A 13,291-nucleotide genomic window follows, 5' to 3' on the forward strand; every position below is an offset into this window, starting at 1 on the left:
TGAGAGTGCAACTATTTCTTTAAAATATAACCACCGCCATGCTCTAAAAGATATAAGTGAAGGACTAGAGCAACAACCTAGCTCAAAAGGTATAAGTGAAGCACATAGAGTATTCTAACAAATCACGAATAAATGTGTGTCCCTCTCAAAAGGTGTGTGCGGCAAACAATGATTGTGGCAAACTAAAAGGCAAACAAAGCAAAGACTGCGATAATAGAAGACGCTCCAAACAAATCTCATATCATGTGATGAATAAACTTAGATGATTGGTTCTCCTTGAATATTACCTTGAGGGTGCCTTGGATATCCCCAAGCTTAGGGTCTTGCCGCTCCTTATTTCTTCATCCACCGTGATCTCACCCAAAAGTTAAAAACTTCAGCACACAAAACTCAACAAAAACCTTGTGAGATCCATTGGTATAACAAGCAAATCATAAACTTCAGGCACTATTACCCCCCCCCCTTGATAATTTCAAAGGGGTGGGGCCCCTCCCTCTGCCCTGGCTTCAATCCTAACCCTCCGTGTAACAAAACCTGTTAAATCTGCAAATGTTTACTTATAGCTCTAGCATTACTCTATTTCAAAACATAATTGCATCACCCTAGCAGATTGACACACGCTAGGTTAATAAAAAGGCAACAACAAGCAATCCAAAAGAGGAATATGATGTTAAGAGTTGTGCAAACACGGATTAGAAGACCATTCTCGCTACCTAGGGAGAAGAACATGTAGTAATAGAATGGCACACGGTATTACAATCACACATGTGCACAATAGTATCTCAAACGATAATTCTAGACCTACGGGTGATCTATGCTCGTTTTACAAAAGCTTCCAAATACCCCCCCCCCCTGGCTAATTTCAGAGGGGCGGGGCCCTCCAATCCTAATCCTCCACGTAACGAAACCTGTTAAATCCGTAATTGTTTCCCTATAGATCTAGTATCACTCTATTTTAAAATATAATTGCATTACCCTAGTAGACTGACATACGCTAGGTTAATAAAAAGGCAACAACAAACCACCCAAAAGAGGAATATGATGTTAAGAGTTGTGCAAACACGGATTAGAAGACCATTCTCACTCCCTGGAGAGAAGAACATGTAGTAATATAATTGGATCTCAAAATAAATATACCTAGCATGTGCTTCACACATGTTCTTAAATAGTGTCTGAATCGATTGTAGTATCCGTGAAATCAGAATAACATTTATCTCTCATAAGCACCGGCTAGCATTGGAAGCCAAAGTTTGCTTCTACACCCCCTTCCCGATTACTCGTGCAAACCAATGTCATAAATAAAACTATTATCTTCTTATTGAGGCACCCGTGTTAGCACCTACATTATAGAAGGTCTAAGACACACATTGCGTTAAGCATGAGGTTTGATCTTGAGTTGGAAACACAACCATTCTCTTTTCGTCCAATCAAAGCTTGATTCTCTCGGGTCTAACAGAGCCTTGTCCGGTCCTAACTATGAGTACTCCATGCATAGGGTCGAAGCATAGTTTAAAAACCAAATCGGCAACCAAATAGGTGAGGCTGTCGGTTCAGGTTTTTATTGATCGGACCGTCGGTTCAATGATTCATTGTGACAAAAAACGGAATACAGTTAAGATAAATTTTTCAAATTTTTGACCTCACATCATATAAATACATGTAATATTAGTTGTAAACCATTAATAAACTACAAAGTATTGTTAGCCTAGTTTGTTAATGAGCCTTGAGTGTGCCTTGCCTCATGGTTAGGTGTGTGATCCCTAGTTTATGCACCATTTCTTGAATATTTCTCCTTTTTTTACTAAAAGACCACTACACCGTAAAAACAATACACGGTGTCGGTTCGTTTTTAAAACAATGGGTAGAAGCCAATTTATCATAGACTTAGATCTTTAGAGGATTAAAGACCTTCAAATGTATATGTTGTGTGTTTCATACTGTATTTTATGAATACTTTGCACTCTGTCTACTTTTTACAGGAAGGATTTACATTCACTTAAAATTCTTGCTACAACTCAATGTTTCTATGCCACGTATCAAATACTTTTGGGCTAATTTATATAGTTTTACTATACTAGTACACGCTTAAGAACCACATCAACGGCTATAGTGGACTCCAGCCTTTTCATATTCATGTGTTCCTATGAATCCCATGAATCAGAGAGGCCTTACCAGCCCTGAATAATAGTTTTCTTTGGTCCAGGAATTAGATAAGACATACCATGATCTCTCTCCCCCAAAAAGCACAAGGTAGAGCATGAAAAAGTGGTTGATGTGTTAATGGCAATTGGAAGTACACGGAAGAGCACACATCACATGAAGAGCTTGTCCACGAAGAGAAGCAATACCCCTCATCTAGCTTCACACCGGTCCATATGGCTGTCGACAGCAACCGAGCACAAGAACCACATCAACGGCTATAGTGGACTCCCATCTGACGTTGCCATCTTCTATTGATAGGACCAAACAGTTGGCAGTATATCTTCTTTTGACAGGACCAAACAGGACCCTCAATTGCTGTCATTACATTTGTCTCATTATTTATCAGCGGAAGTGTAACGAATACATAAATCTTGAAAATGAATATAGAAGTAGGTAAGTACCAGAAATGAATAAATAGCGAATATGGACAAACGAATGCAGACGCGAATGTTTACCGAATACAAAATTCCCTTTAACTTCGCAAAAAGCACAACAAACCCAGCGACGTATTTGTGTTTCCAGCATTACTACTCTCTCCGTTCTATATTAAAAGTGTCGCTGATTTAGTACACTACTCCCTCCGTTCCATATTAAGTGTCACTTATTTAGTTTAAAATTGTACTAAATCAGCGATACTTAATATGAAACGGAGGGGGCATGATACTTAGCCAACATTACTGCAATTAAACTCTCTCTTTGCCAAATATAGTACATATTAGTTTTTTCTATGACCAACGGCTCTCTAAGCCAATGCCCGTAGTATATATGTAAACAATCCCTGTGAACTCCTCTTTGGTAGCGAGTATAAGATGTACTCTATTTTATGCCATGTTTAGAAAGATTTTCACGGGAATTTCGTAGGAAACAAATCCGATAGAAATATTTCCCATGGTGTCGTTTCGATTGTATGATTGGCTTGGAGAACTCCTTCATTTCTCCACTCTTTGGAAGATTCTATTATAAATTTTGTTCAGGACATGTTTTTCACTTCCTTTGAGAAGTCTAGCGCAACTTGTCTCTTCATCTCTCTTCTTTTCTCTTTTTCAGGAGATAGTTTCCCACAATTGTTTCTAGAGCAGCCAAACATTTATGGTGTATAATTCTTATGTTTACATTCCGATATGATTCCACTAGACATGACACCTAACTCCTGCACTTTCGCATTCTTGCATCTTTCCTCCCCCCGCGTTTCAAATGGCACCGTTCGCAAGGAGTGAATCCAAAATAACAATAAAATGTCAAATGACAACAGGGAGAAGAAGAGAATAAGGAGTTGGGTTGTGGTATCACTTAGAGAACCCCCCTGTATATTTTGACAAAGAATTTCACAGACGCCCATGTATATTTTCACAACGAATTTTCATTTTCGTTAGGTCCAGTTTGTCGTACACTCTCCCTTTCACTCTTTCTCTCTAGCCAAGGCAGAGCCAAGTCTGCTATATCACTGCCAAATCACAGTCATACATGGACTAACTGTCCAGCCCTGCTCCCCCAGCCACCTAGATAGGCACATACTTGAATGCGACCAGAAGAACATACGTTCGTCTCTTCTGTCTTCACAGGAAGAGACATCCAAGCAGGCAAAAGGGGGCCACGCACTATTGGAGCACCAAAGGGGAACATAGATCATGCAACCAAATAGCAACACCCAGGCAACGTCTTGTGCCCATAAAGGCCACAACAGCACACACCAATGATCGTGCAATCAACCATCCACAGGAGGGACGCAGCAATGATAGACGGAGAGGCGGTCAGTTCACACCATTTCACAGCACCGCAAATAGCAAATAGCGTCACGTCGGGTCTAATGGCCGCTGCAAAGACCTCCTCGAGGTCGTTACTGATGGGATGCAAATTTGTGGCCCTAAGGTATCCACGGATACTCCTGAAAATTTAGTTCATTTGGTTGAACTAAAGAGGACCAGAGAACACCCTAAAGGGTACCCGTTTGCACCCCTACATTACTGATGTAAGCCGAAGTAGATCACAGAACACCATATGTAAACTCTGCTGCAGCATTAAGTTATTCGACACGAAACTATAGCATACTAAAGTTAAAGCCATGAGTTCACGATTTTACGTTCTTGCAACTGAAGTGCAGAAGTAAAACAACACCAGACTCCTACATTGATCTCAAACCACAAAGTTGACGTTTTTCCTTCCAAGGAATAGCAATGGTACTTCTTGGGACAGAGCACCCACAATCCATATTATATTGTCCTAATCCGACTAATCCTGATATGTTTTTCTTTCTGACTTCAAGTGCATCTGGCTTCACTCAGATTTCACCTGCAAGGAATAAGGAATCGAATAAATACAGTTCTATAAAGCTTACAAATGTTTATGAGCGAAAAGATATGGAGTTGGCGGCATACAGGAGACTGAGAACGGGGTAAACTTCTGCTCCTGACGGGGCTCCTGCTCGCAGACTTGTCACGCGCAGGCTGCAAAAAAACTTGAATCATGATATTGAAGGAATTACATGATAGAAGAATGTGTACCCTTCAAAGACTTACAGCGGCAGGTGATAGGGATCTTGATGACCTACAAAATATTCCAAAAACCAACAAATTGTCACTTAGCATTTGCACTCCTATGGTTTGATCACAATATGTCTACACCTAACCTATGCACACGGGAGCAATACAATATACGGGTGAGCATTTGGGCAGATTCTCTCACCCTTGCTCCGCCGCTCATGCCTTTTGCACCACAAAATAAATTTGAAAATTACAAGCCTTTATTTTTCAAGGAGTCAAAACTACAGGTGTTTGAATGAAAATGTAGACAGTATGGGTTGATGGTTTTGATCCAACAGGTAAAACCTCTTCTCTTTTTCTCTTTCACAAAGATGTGTACTTCAAAAACAAAATCTAGCATTAAAGCCAAGGTTTATATATGAGACCAGGGCAGAGTGCATATTTGAGAATATAAGTACTCAAGTCAACAGTAATACAAATATACCACAGAATCCACTCCATTATGTTTAGTGCCAGCCCTCCTATCGCTGGTTGTACTCCACTTGCCATACAATCACAATCCAGCAGAACTATCCAACGCCCAAAACCATCCTTTGATTCTGAACGTGCCAATATCCTACCAATGCAATCCCCAGACAGTCGCACGGTCCAGATCTAGTAAAGAGAAGGGAAAATCTTCAAAGATGGACAGCTATCCCGTTATGCACACATGTTCAATAGTCAGACAGGGGAAACTCAAAAGGCCATGCCGAAAAACAATGCATCAGGAAACAGAAGCCAAAAAGCAAACCAGAATGGGATTCCAGAAGTTCAATATCACAGGCCACTTCTATTTCTTGTTCTTATTTTGCAGGTCATTTTTATTCTTGTTAACAGCCCTTTTCCTTGCTTTAACAGGTTGTCAACATGGACTGATTTGAGTATGAACAAACTAAACTATACCTTGGACTCCTGCTCCTGCTATAACTGTGACTTCTGCTTCTCGAGTAAGAGCAGCTTCGGCTTCTACTTCTCGAGTAAGAGCGGCTACGCCTAGCATTGTACTCCCTCACCTATTAGCAACACAGGTAGATTAGAGCATGGAAATCTTCAATTCAGTGGGGTGGGCATGTGGGACGAATATGTAGATATATGATTCAGTATGGTTAAGAGAAGGGGAGGGCAAAAAAGAAACAGCCATACCCTGATATATGCGCGTGAAAATGCATTACGGAACTCTGAATCATCAAGCTTCCTTATCTACAAGATAAAAATAACTAGTAAGCATATATGTTCATCAAAATGTATGCACATGTATGCGCGTAGAGAAGTGTTTAACATATCTTACCGCATGTTTCATGTCTTCGTAGTTGGTATACTCAACTATTCCAGTAATTGCTGTAACACGGAAAAGGTAATGAGGCTTCTAAAAGATAATACAGTTTGAATGAACTAGGCAGGTCAGATATCTAAACAACTAGCCCCACCAACACTCATTGAAGAACAAAATACGAACTGAAAACTGATCATTACTAACCTCCAGCCTCAGGATAAACATCAGAGAAACAGACATCACCAGCTCGCCGCATATGATCCTGAAAAATGAAAGTAAATTTAAGAATCCTGAAGCATGAACTTCAAGAACTTACATTCACATCCAAACCTTGAGATCTTGCCATGATGCTGAAGAAGGTAATCCGGTAACAATAACTGCGATCCATGAATAGAGATAATAAGAATAGGGGATTTCACCATCAAATTTGTGAGGCTTATAAAGTTAAAAATACAAACCGCGGTAATCAGAACGCCTAAGTGCACCACGACGTCCAGAACTAGTATAGCTGTTTGGTCGATCAAAAGAAGGGCCTTTTCCCCCATGAGCTAACTCCACCTGGATAGTGGAATAAAGGTAAACTTCATAAGAAAGATCTAAGATGTTTCCTTCGTCTCTCAGAAAACGAAAAGAATATTCATACAAGTTCCACCAACCCGCAATTTGTAGCCATCAAAGTCGTATCCATCACGGCCATAAATTGCATCATCAGCATCACGTGGGTCTTCAAACTGCAAAAAGCTCCACTTTGGTGTTAGACTCATAGTCATAGGTGTGCTATACAGAAAGAATTTTAGTTCGGAATGATTTTGAAAAATATTTTTTAATAGAACATTCAGAAAAACTGATACTCCCTCTGTAAAGAAATATAAGAGCGTTTAGATAACTAAATTAGTGATCCAAACGCACTTATATTTCTTTACGGAGGGAATGCATTCTATTGGTTAGATTCTGTATGAAAGCATGCTGTTTTGCACAATGTGCCAATGAGGGTTTCAGGGTATCCTCTTAAAAGGAGGTATAACCATGTAACTATACTACCAGTTGTTGAGTCTTATAGGACAACATGATTTTGTTGTAACAGTTTTACAGAGTACAGGACAAAGAACATTTTGGTTGTTGCACTCCAAATGTAAATTAAGGGGGGAAAACAGGACAAATTACAAGGGGTTACGCTTTAAGTGGCTTCTAGGGATGGGATGGAATCATCTTGTTTTAGTATTCTATAAGCCAGAGAGCAAAATCAACATGTCCTAAAGCTCAAAAGACTTCTTTTTTTCAAGATATTGTCTTATAGCACTTTTGACGTAACTCGAGAGAGAAAACTGACCTACTATATGCTAATCTGATTTTCTAAAAAATCATATCAAAGTATATTTTAACGTAACTCATCTCAAATTTGTCACCCAGACAACCTTACAGAAAAATAATTTATACTACGAAATACGAATACATACTAGTAGTGAGCAAGAATAAATATTCTAACAAAACAATGACCAAAGCACATTACCTCGACAAAAGCATAAACAGGAGGCCTTGGAGGAATTTTCAGATCGATATCGACAATAGGACCGTACTGCAGAAGCAAAGTAATAGAAGATTAAATTGACATGCAGGAATGCTTCCCTAAACAGAAACTTTTTATCATATTGTGACACCTAGTTGGCTTGCTTTCTGCAAATCCTCTTGCAATACCCACATAGGATGACAAACTCAAGAGATGCCATTTAGGTTAAGGTGAAATATAACTGGTTATTTTTGGTGGAGAATAGAACTGAAAATTTGACATCGTGGAATTCACACTGAACACCAGTTTTTTTTTATTACGTCACAGTGATGCAGTGAGAGACTGAGAGTACATACCGACTGACGTTACAATATCAAACTATCTTGTCCAGTGTGCACACAACCGCAAACACTCTCAATAGTCCATGTTACAAGAAAAATGAAAAAACATGCATATGTCTTACAATTTAACAACACTTAACCTAATACATCGGTTCATATTTATTTTATGAATTTATTTATAACCTCCATGTGTAACTGCTAATGCAAGGTATACAATTTAAGCTGATATCAGAACATAATGCCGACCACCTTACAACTGAACTGGCAATTTCTTAACAGAATTGAAGCACCAAGGCAAGGTACAGGTGAACGAACCCAAACTATTTAGAACCTAACCTTGTAGAAGAGATCCTCAATTTCCCTCTCGCGGATGTCCTCGGGGAGATTGCCCACGTAGATGGTGCGGCCGTTGCGTCGGCTCATCGTTCCTGCAAGAAAGGGAAAAGAATCAGATCAGCAAATAGCTAAGTAGCTCGCACGAACTTAAGCAAAATTTTCGGCGGAAATCAAATAGCAGAAGTGGCAACCCAAGTTCGGGAATCAATCAAGAGAAATTTCCAACCCATTTCGTCAAGGAAAAAAAATTGCCCCAGTTGCTCGAGCAAAAAAGAAACTAACTAAACAAGAGACCGAACAAGCACTGCATCTCACCTCTCCGAAACCACTAAGATCACAACTGCGGCGAAGACGATAGCTCTACCGCTGAACCCGAACAAAAACAGGACGCCGTTACCGCGCGGAGAGAGAGGGAGAAAATGAGGACGCAAGAGCAGCAGCGATCAGGAGGGAGGAGCGGGAGCGGGAGCGGACACGTAACCAGCGGGGGAGAAGTAGGGTTCGACTGACCTGAGCGCAGCGAGTGCGGGCGACTCCGCCGCCGCGGCGAGGGGGGAGACGACGGCCACGAAACGGAAACGGAAACGGAAGCGCGGGGAGGGATCGAGAAGCTTCGGGGGGAAGCGGCGGCCGATATGAAAGGTGGGGTGAGGCAGTGAGGGGGGTCGCGTGCTTTACGATCCGTGCCGCATAGACCAGTCGTGGATTTAACTTCTGGGCTTTGGGCGGGCCCCAGCCACCGCCAACCAGCCCCAGTCAGAAGCCGTCCGCTCGGTGGTGGGGATCGTGAGAAGCGGTAAAACCTGAGGGGTTCCGCGGAGAAGTGCCACCTCCGCCCATCCCCTTCTTCCTCTCCTGGTCTCCCCCGTCGGACGGTGGTGGCGCGAGTCTCCTCGCCGTGCCGGCTTGCTTCCTATCCCCTCCCGGTAAGAACTTCCGGTCGATCGCTATCAGATTAATCCAGAATCTCAACCTGTTAGTTTTTTGCCTCGATCCCTGTCGCCGCGAGCACAGGTACTCGCGGCACCTTGGACTCTTCTGCTCCTCCTGATTGCGACGCTGTGCGGCCTAGGGTTTGCGAGAATTGCGGCGGTACGTAGGGTCGGCTGATTCGTGTACGCACGGTTCTTGTTTAGTCAGGATCTTGCTTTTCCTAGTCGGTGGCTAATTTGGATCGATCAGGCATAGGATTTTGTAGTTCAATAGTATCTGACAGTTCCTCTAGCCCAAATTCTAGAACGGGCAGGATTTAATTGGTCTTGCTTAGGAGCTTTGGGCAGCAGAGCGGCCATGTATGCAGGTTTGGACCTTCTCGGCCAGATTGCTTGCTGATTACTTGAGTTGTTGAATGCCTAGAAGTTCTTAGGTTGAGCCTATTTTCGACGAGCGGAGCCTGGCTTTATGTAGATTAATAAAGCCACACCGGCCATGCATAACAGCCCTACACACTCACGCCACACGCTGTCGCCGAGGCTGTCAGTTTACGATTGCTACAGGCCCAAAGCAGAACAAAAACAAACAACAAATCAAGGGGGCTAAAAGTAGATGGAGCTCAGGAAAACATTTCCATAACACAACCCCACGTGAACTGCGCTAAAGACCCAGAAAAAAGGATGTGGTTTGCGTCCTTGGGATCTCCATGGAGAGATCAAGGTTGAGCTATGTACTGTGTCCGTTGCTTGTTTGGTTCCTTCCACCAGTTTGTGTAGGTCAGTGCTATGTTGGAATGGCAATGTTTGATCAATGGGTTTTTTCCATGCTAAAATTGTTTATGACATCAAGAAAATTCGCTCAACTTATGTAGTTTGTTTGCGTAATTGATGAGCGCGACAATCTGTTTAGTTTTGGTTTTATCTAACTCTGCTCATAATGATATTGTACAGGATTTTCTGGTTTTGAGAGCTCCCAGGAGTTTGCTAATTCTTAGTTGGGCTATTTGTTTACATCAACTAATTCCCGATGCTGATCTATTTCTTGAATTATATACCATTTTCATACAGTTCATTATCTTATGAATCCATAGTTTGTTAGTCGCACTAAAAACTTATTAAATTCTTCTGAGATCTAATCTACTCTTGTTTCACAGGGCATCAGTTTAGCGCCCTGCCTATATTTAATCCAGCGGGAAACGATTGACTTAAGTCATGGAGGGGAACAAAGATGAGGCCTTGAGGTCTGTCAAGCTTGCACAGACTGCGCTAGCATCTGGAGATAGACAGCAAGCAGACAAATTTATCCGAATTGCCCAAAGATTGGATCCCAGCCTTCCAATTGTTGATTTGTTGACCTCAACCAAGAAGTTTGATCCCCTGAATCTGAATGGTACTGCTTGCCAGGACAAGACCAGAAGAGGCCATGAAAACCTAAAAACGCCAAAAGAATTTGTTGGTCCTTCTAATGTTGATAAAGGTTACACTGAGGAGAATGTTAGAGTTATCCGTGATATCAGGAAGAACAAAGACTACTATGCAATTCTTGGAGTGGAGAGGACTTGCTCCTTGGAGGAGATTAGGAAGGCCTACAGGAGGCTGTCACTGAAAATTCACCCTGACAAGAACAAAGCTCCTGGGGCAGAGGATGCATTCAAGATGCTCAGCAAGGCTTTCAAGTGCCTAGGCAATGATCAGTCACGGAAGACCTATGATCAGACAGGCACCCTTGAGGGGCATGAGTTTAACGACCAATATTCCAATGTCATGAGGCAGAGAACTGCTAGGCGAAGGAGGCAAACAAGAAATGGCTTCTATAATTATGAAGAAGATTTAGATCCAGATGAGATATTCAGGTCTTTCTTCTATGGTACTCGTGATAATTCATTCCGTGGTCACAATGTCTACAGAACAAGAGAAGCAGGTAGGCAGGAGCAACAGAGAAGGGAGCATCCTGTACAGGGTGGGTCGTTCATAAACTTAACAGTATTGATGCACCTGTCGGTCGTATTACTTTTTGTCTTGTTTGCATTCATTCCAGTGCAGCAGCCTCAATATGCCCTGCACAAGACATACAACTTCCCCATTTCAAAAGTCACTGATAAGCATGGGGTGGAGTACTTTGTCAGCAAACAAGATTTTGATCAGCAGTTTCCACATGGAAGTCCTTCTAGAGATAACCTCGAGGATCACGTTTTCAGAGATTATAAGACTATGCTAGGAAGAAACTGTCGTGTGGAACTCCATCGGCGTAAATGGGCCAATGACTACCCTACGCCTCACTGTGACAAGCTACGGAGCCTTGATGTGGCATAATAGTGCCCACATGGTGATTAGTTTGTTGTCTCCATTGCGGTCTTGCAGAAGTTCACTCTCTTTGAAGGTATAACCTGTCTTATGTTCATTTCAATCGAACTGTATGGTTGCATCGTGTATATTCTGATTTAAGTGTAAGTTGACATTTCCCTGTTTCTCAGTAAGGGCATTCAAGCCCTGTTTGGTTCGGCTGTGGATTTCTAAAAGCAGCTATGAAAAATCTGCTGTGAAAAAACAGTTGTGGAAAATCTGATTTGAAAAAGATGTAGGTCATTTGGCAAACCAGCTAATACAACCTTTTCAGATTTTGGCCCGCAGCAGAATCAGATTTTGGAAAGCACGTCCTGGGCTGCTTCCGTTTTTGGTTCAGATTTTGGCAGCGGATTTCTGGAATCGGATTCTGCTGGGTTCGCCCTTTGGTTCAGATTCTGCTGCGCGGCAGCGGAATCCGGCGATAAAAGCTGAACCAAACAGGGCCTCAGTGTCTCCACCAGATACAAAATCATAAAATGTGCTATTTTATGATATGATGTTTCAGTCCTTGGGAAAATAATAGTTGAAGGGAATTGAAAAGAAGCTCTCAAGTTTATGCATAGAAGCCACATTTCGATGTATCAGTAAATTTTGCATGAGCTAGTTGGTGCATATAGCTAGGACACGGAACATGAAAGCTTAGCAGTTCATTTTGAGTTTACATGTGTAATCAACTACTTTTGGGGTACCATATATTGATCGTTTTATTCAGGATCTGGTCATCTCTAATGTGATATCTGACAAGCAGCTAAAGCTTGACGTCTTATCTGGAGCTAGAATATGTGTTCACATAGGACTTTGTTTGGTGTTCTCATGCACTTTATTTGTTGATGCAGGTGTGACATGGCAAGATTTTATGAAAAAGGATGAGCAATATATTTCTAGTTTGTCTGGTGCCCTACCTTTTATAACGTTTCGATGACATATTAAGAACCAGTAAATTGTCGGCTACATGAAGAAGCTTTGATGGCTGGCTAGCTAGCTAGCGTGTACATGGTGGAGTTCAATCAGGCGTGATCTTGGGTTCATCAGCCTGTCATTCTTCTGGAGCAATTACCATTCTACACCTGCGAGTGCAAAATTTTGTGCAGATTATCATGCTGGGGCCGCCTATAGTTGCTGAGTGCAAAATTGTGTACATATACGACTCTGAAAGATGGCTAGCGATCATGAGATCGTCATTGTACTGCCTGAAACCACTGTTGAGTTGAAATTCCCTGGGTTGGTTGTAGCTGCTGTTCCTTCTGAACAATTGTAAACCCCTTGAAATGAAAATTAGAAAACGTGAACTGTGGACCTTTTGAAATAAAAATTATAAAACGTGAAACCCCTGGTGTCGCTTCGCCGAGTTTGATGCTTGTTCTGTTGAAATTGATTTCCTTTAATCTGGACGGCTGGATGTCGAGCTAGCGTTGTGCGTTTCCTCAGGATTTATGTATCCAGAAGCTGAAAAACAGGGGCACTACTTGAACTTGATTTTAAACAGGGGCACTACTTGAACTTGATTTTGTCATGGTTGACTGTCAGGACCTGCTTCTATATTGTACTACTATGTTGAGGATTTATATTTTTCACGAGAGGCACGGTTTTGCTTCTGTGCGGGCACGGGCGTGCCCCTCAGAAACGAAAAAAAATGTGTTTTCTTTTTTCGTTGTGAGAGGCACGTTTTTGCTTCCACGGGAGGCACGGTCGTGCCTTTCGAAAACGGCTTCCGAAAAGGAAAAAAAAACATGCTCTTGATTCGGTTTTTTTGTGAAAAAAAGTTCTTCAAAACCTTTTGAAGACCTCGACGCGAGAAATCCAACAGTAAAAACGGTTCAAGATTTGGACACACG

General features: G+C 41.8%; 2 protein-coding genes across 5 annotated transcripts; one reads left to right on the forward strand and one right to left on the reverse strand.

Annotated features, from left to right (window-relative positions):
• Positions 1-4,220: 4,220 nt before the first annotated feature.
• LOC123053202 (serine/arginine-rich-splicing factor SR34) lies at positions 4,221-8,847 on the reverse strand. 4 transcript variants are annotated; one of them, XR_006425471.1, is made up of 14 exons: positions 8,689-8,847; positions 8,179-8,270; positions 7,505-7,570; positions 6,651-6,725; positions 6,453-6,552; positions 6,325-6,371; positions 6,199-6,256; positions 6,010-6,059; positions 5,865-5,921; positions 5,625-5,734; positions 5,167-5,336; positions 4,719-4,746; positions 4,578-4,646; positions 4,221-4,491 (listed from the first exon to the last, which is right to left on the reverse strand). XR_006425471.1 is itself a non-coding variant. In XM_044476631.1 (13 exons), the coding sequence occupies exons 2-13, from the start codon at positions 8,263-8,265 to the stop codon at positions 4,477-4,479; spliced, it is 762 nt and encodes a 253-aa protein (XP_044332566.1). In that variant the 5' UTR covers positions 8,266-8,270; positions 8,689-8,846; the 3' UTR covers positions 4,221-4,476. The 4 variants fall into 4 exon arrangements, 3 of the variants coding, with proteins under 3 accessions (XP_044332566.1, XP_044332575.1, XP_044332583.1); XM_044476631.1 differs by lacking the exon at positions 5,167-5,336 and having other exon boundaries at positions 8,689-8,846; XM_044476640.1 differs by lacking the exons at positions 5,167-5,336; positions 8,689-8,847 and adding an exon at positions 8,494-8,602.
• A 73-nt stretch (positions 8,848-8,920) lies between these two features.
• On the forward strand, positions 8,921-12,783 carry LOC123053197 (chaperone protein dnaJ 49). Its single transcript, XM_044476624.1, has 3 exons — positions 8,921-9,104; positions 10,265-11,490; positions 12,293-12,783. Exon 2 carries the CDS (start codon positions 10,323-10,325, stop codon positions 11,421-11,423), a length of 1,101 nt encoding a protein of 366 aa, XP_044332559.1. The 5' UTR covers positions 8,921-9,104; positions 10,265-10,322; the 3' UTR covers positions 11,424-11,490; positions 12,293-12,783.
• Positions 12,784-13,291: the final 508 nt, after the last annotated feature.

The sequence above is a fragment of the Triticum aestivum genome, chromosome 1A, assembly GCF_018294505.1.
Source record: "Triticum aestivum cultivar Chinese Spring chromosome 1A, IWGSC CS RefSeq v2.1, whole genome shotgun sequence".
In the NCBI taxonomy this organism is placed as follows: Eukaryota; Viridiplantae; Streptophyta; class Magnoliopsida; order Poales; family Poaceae; genus Triticum; species Triticum aestivum.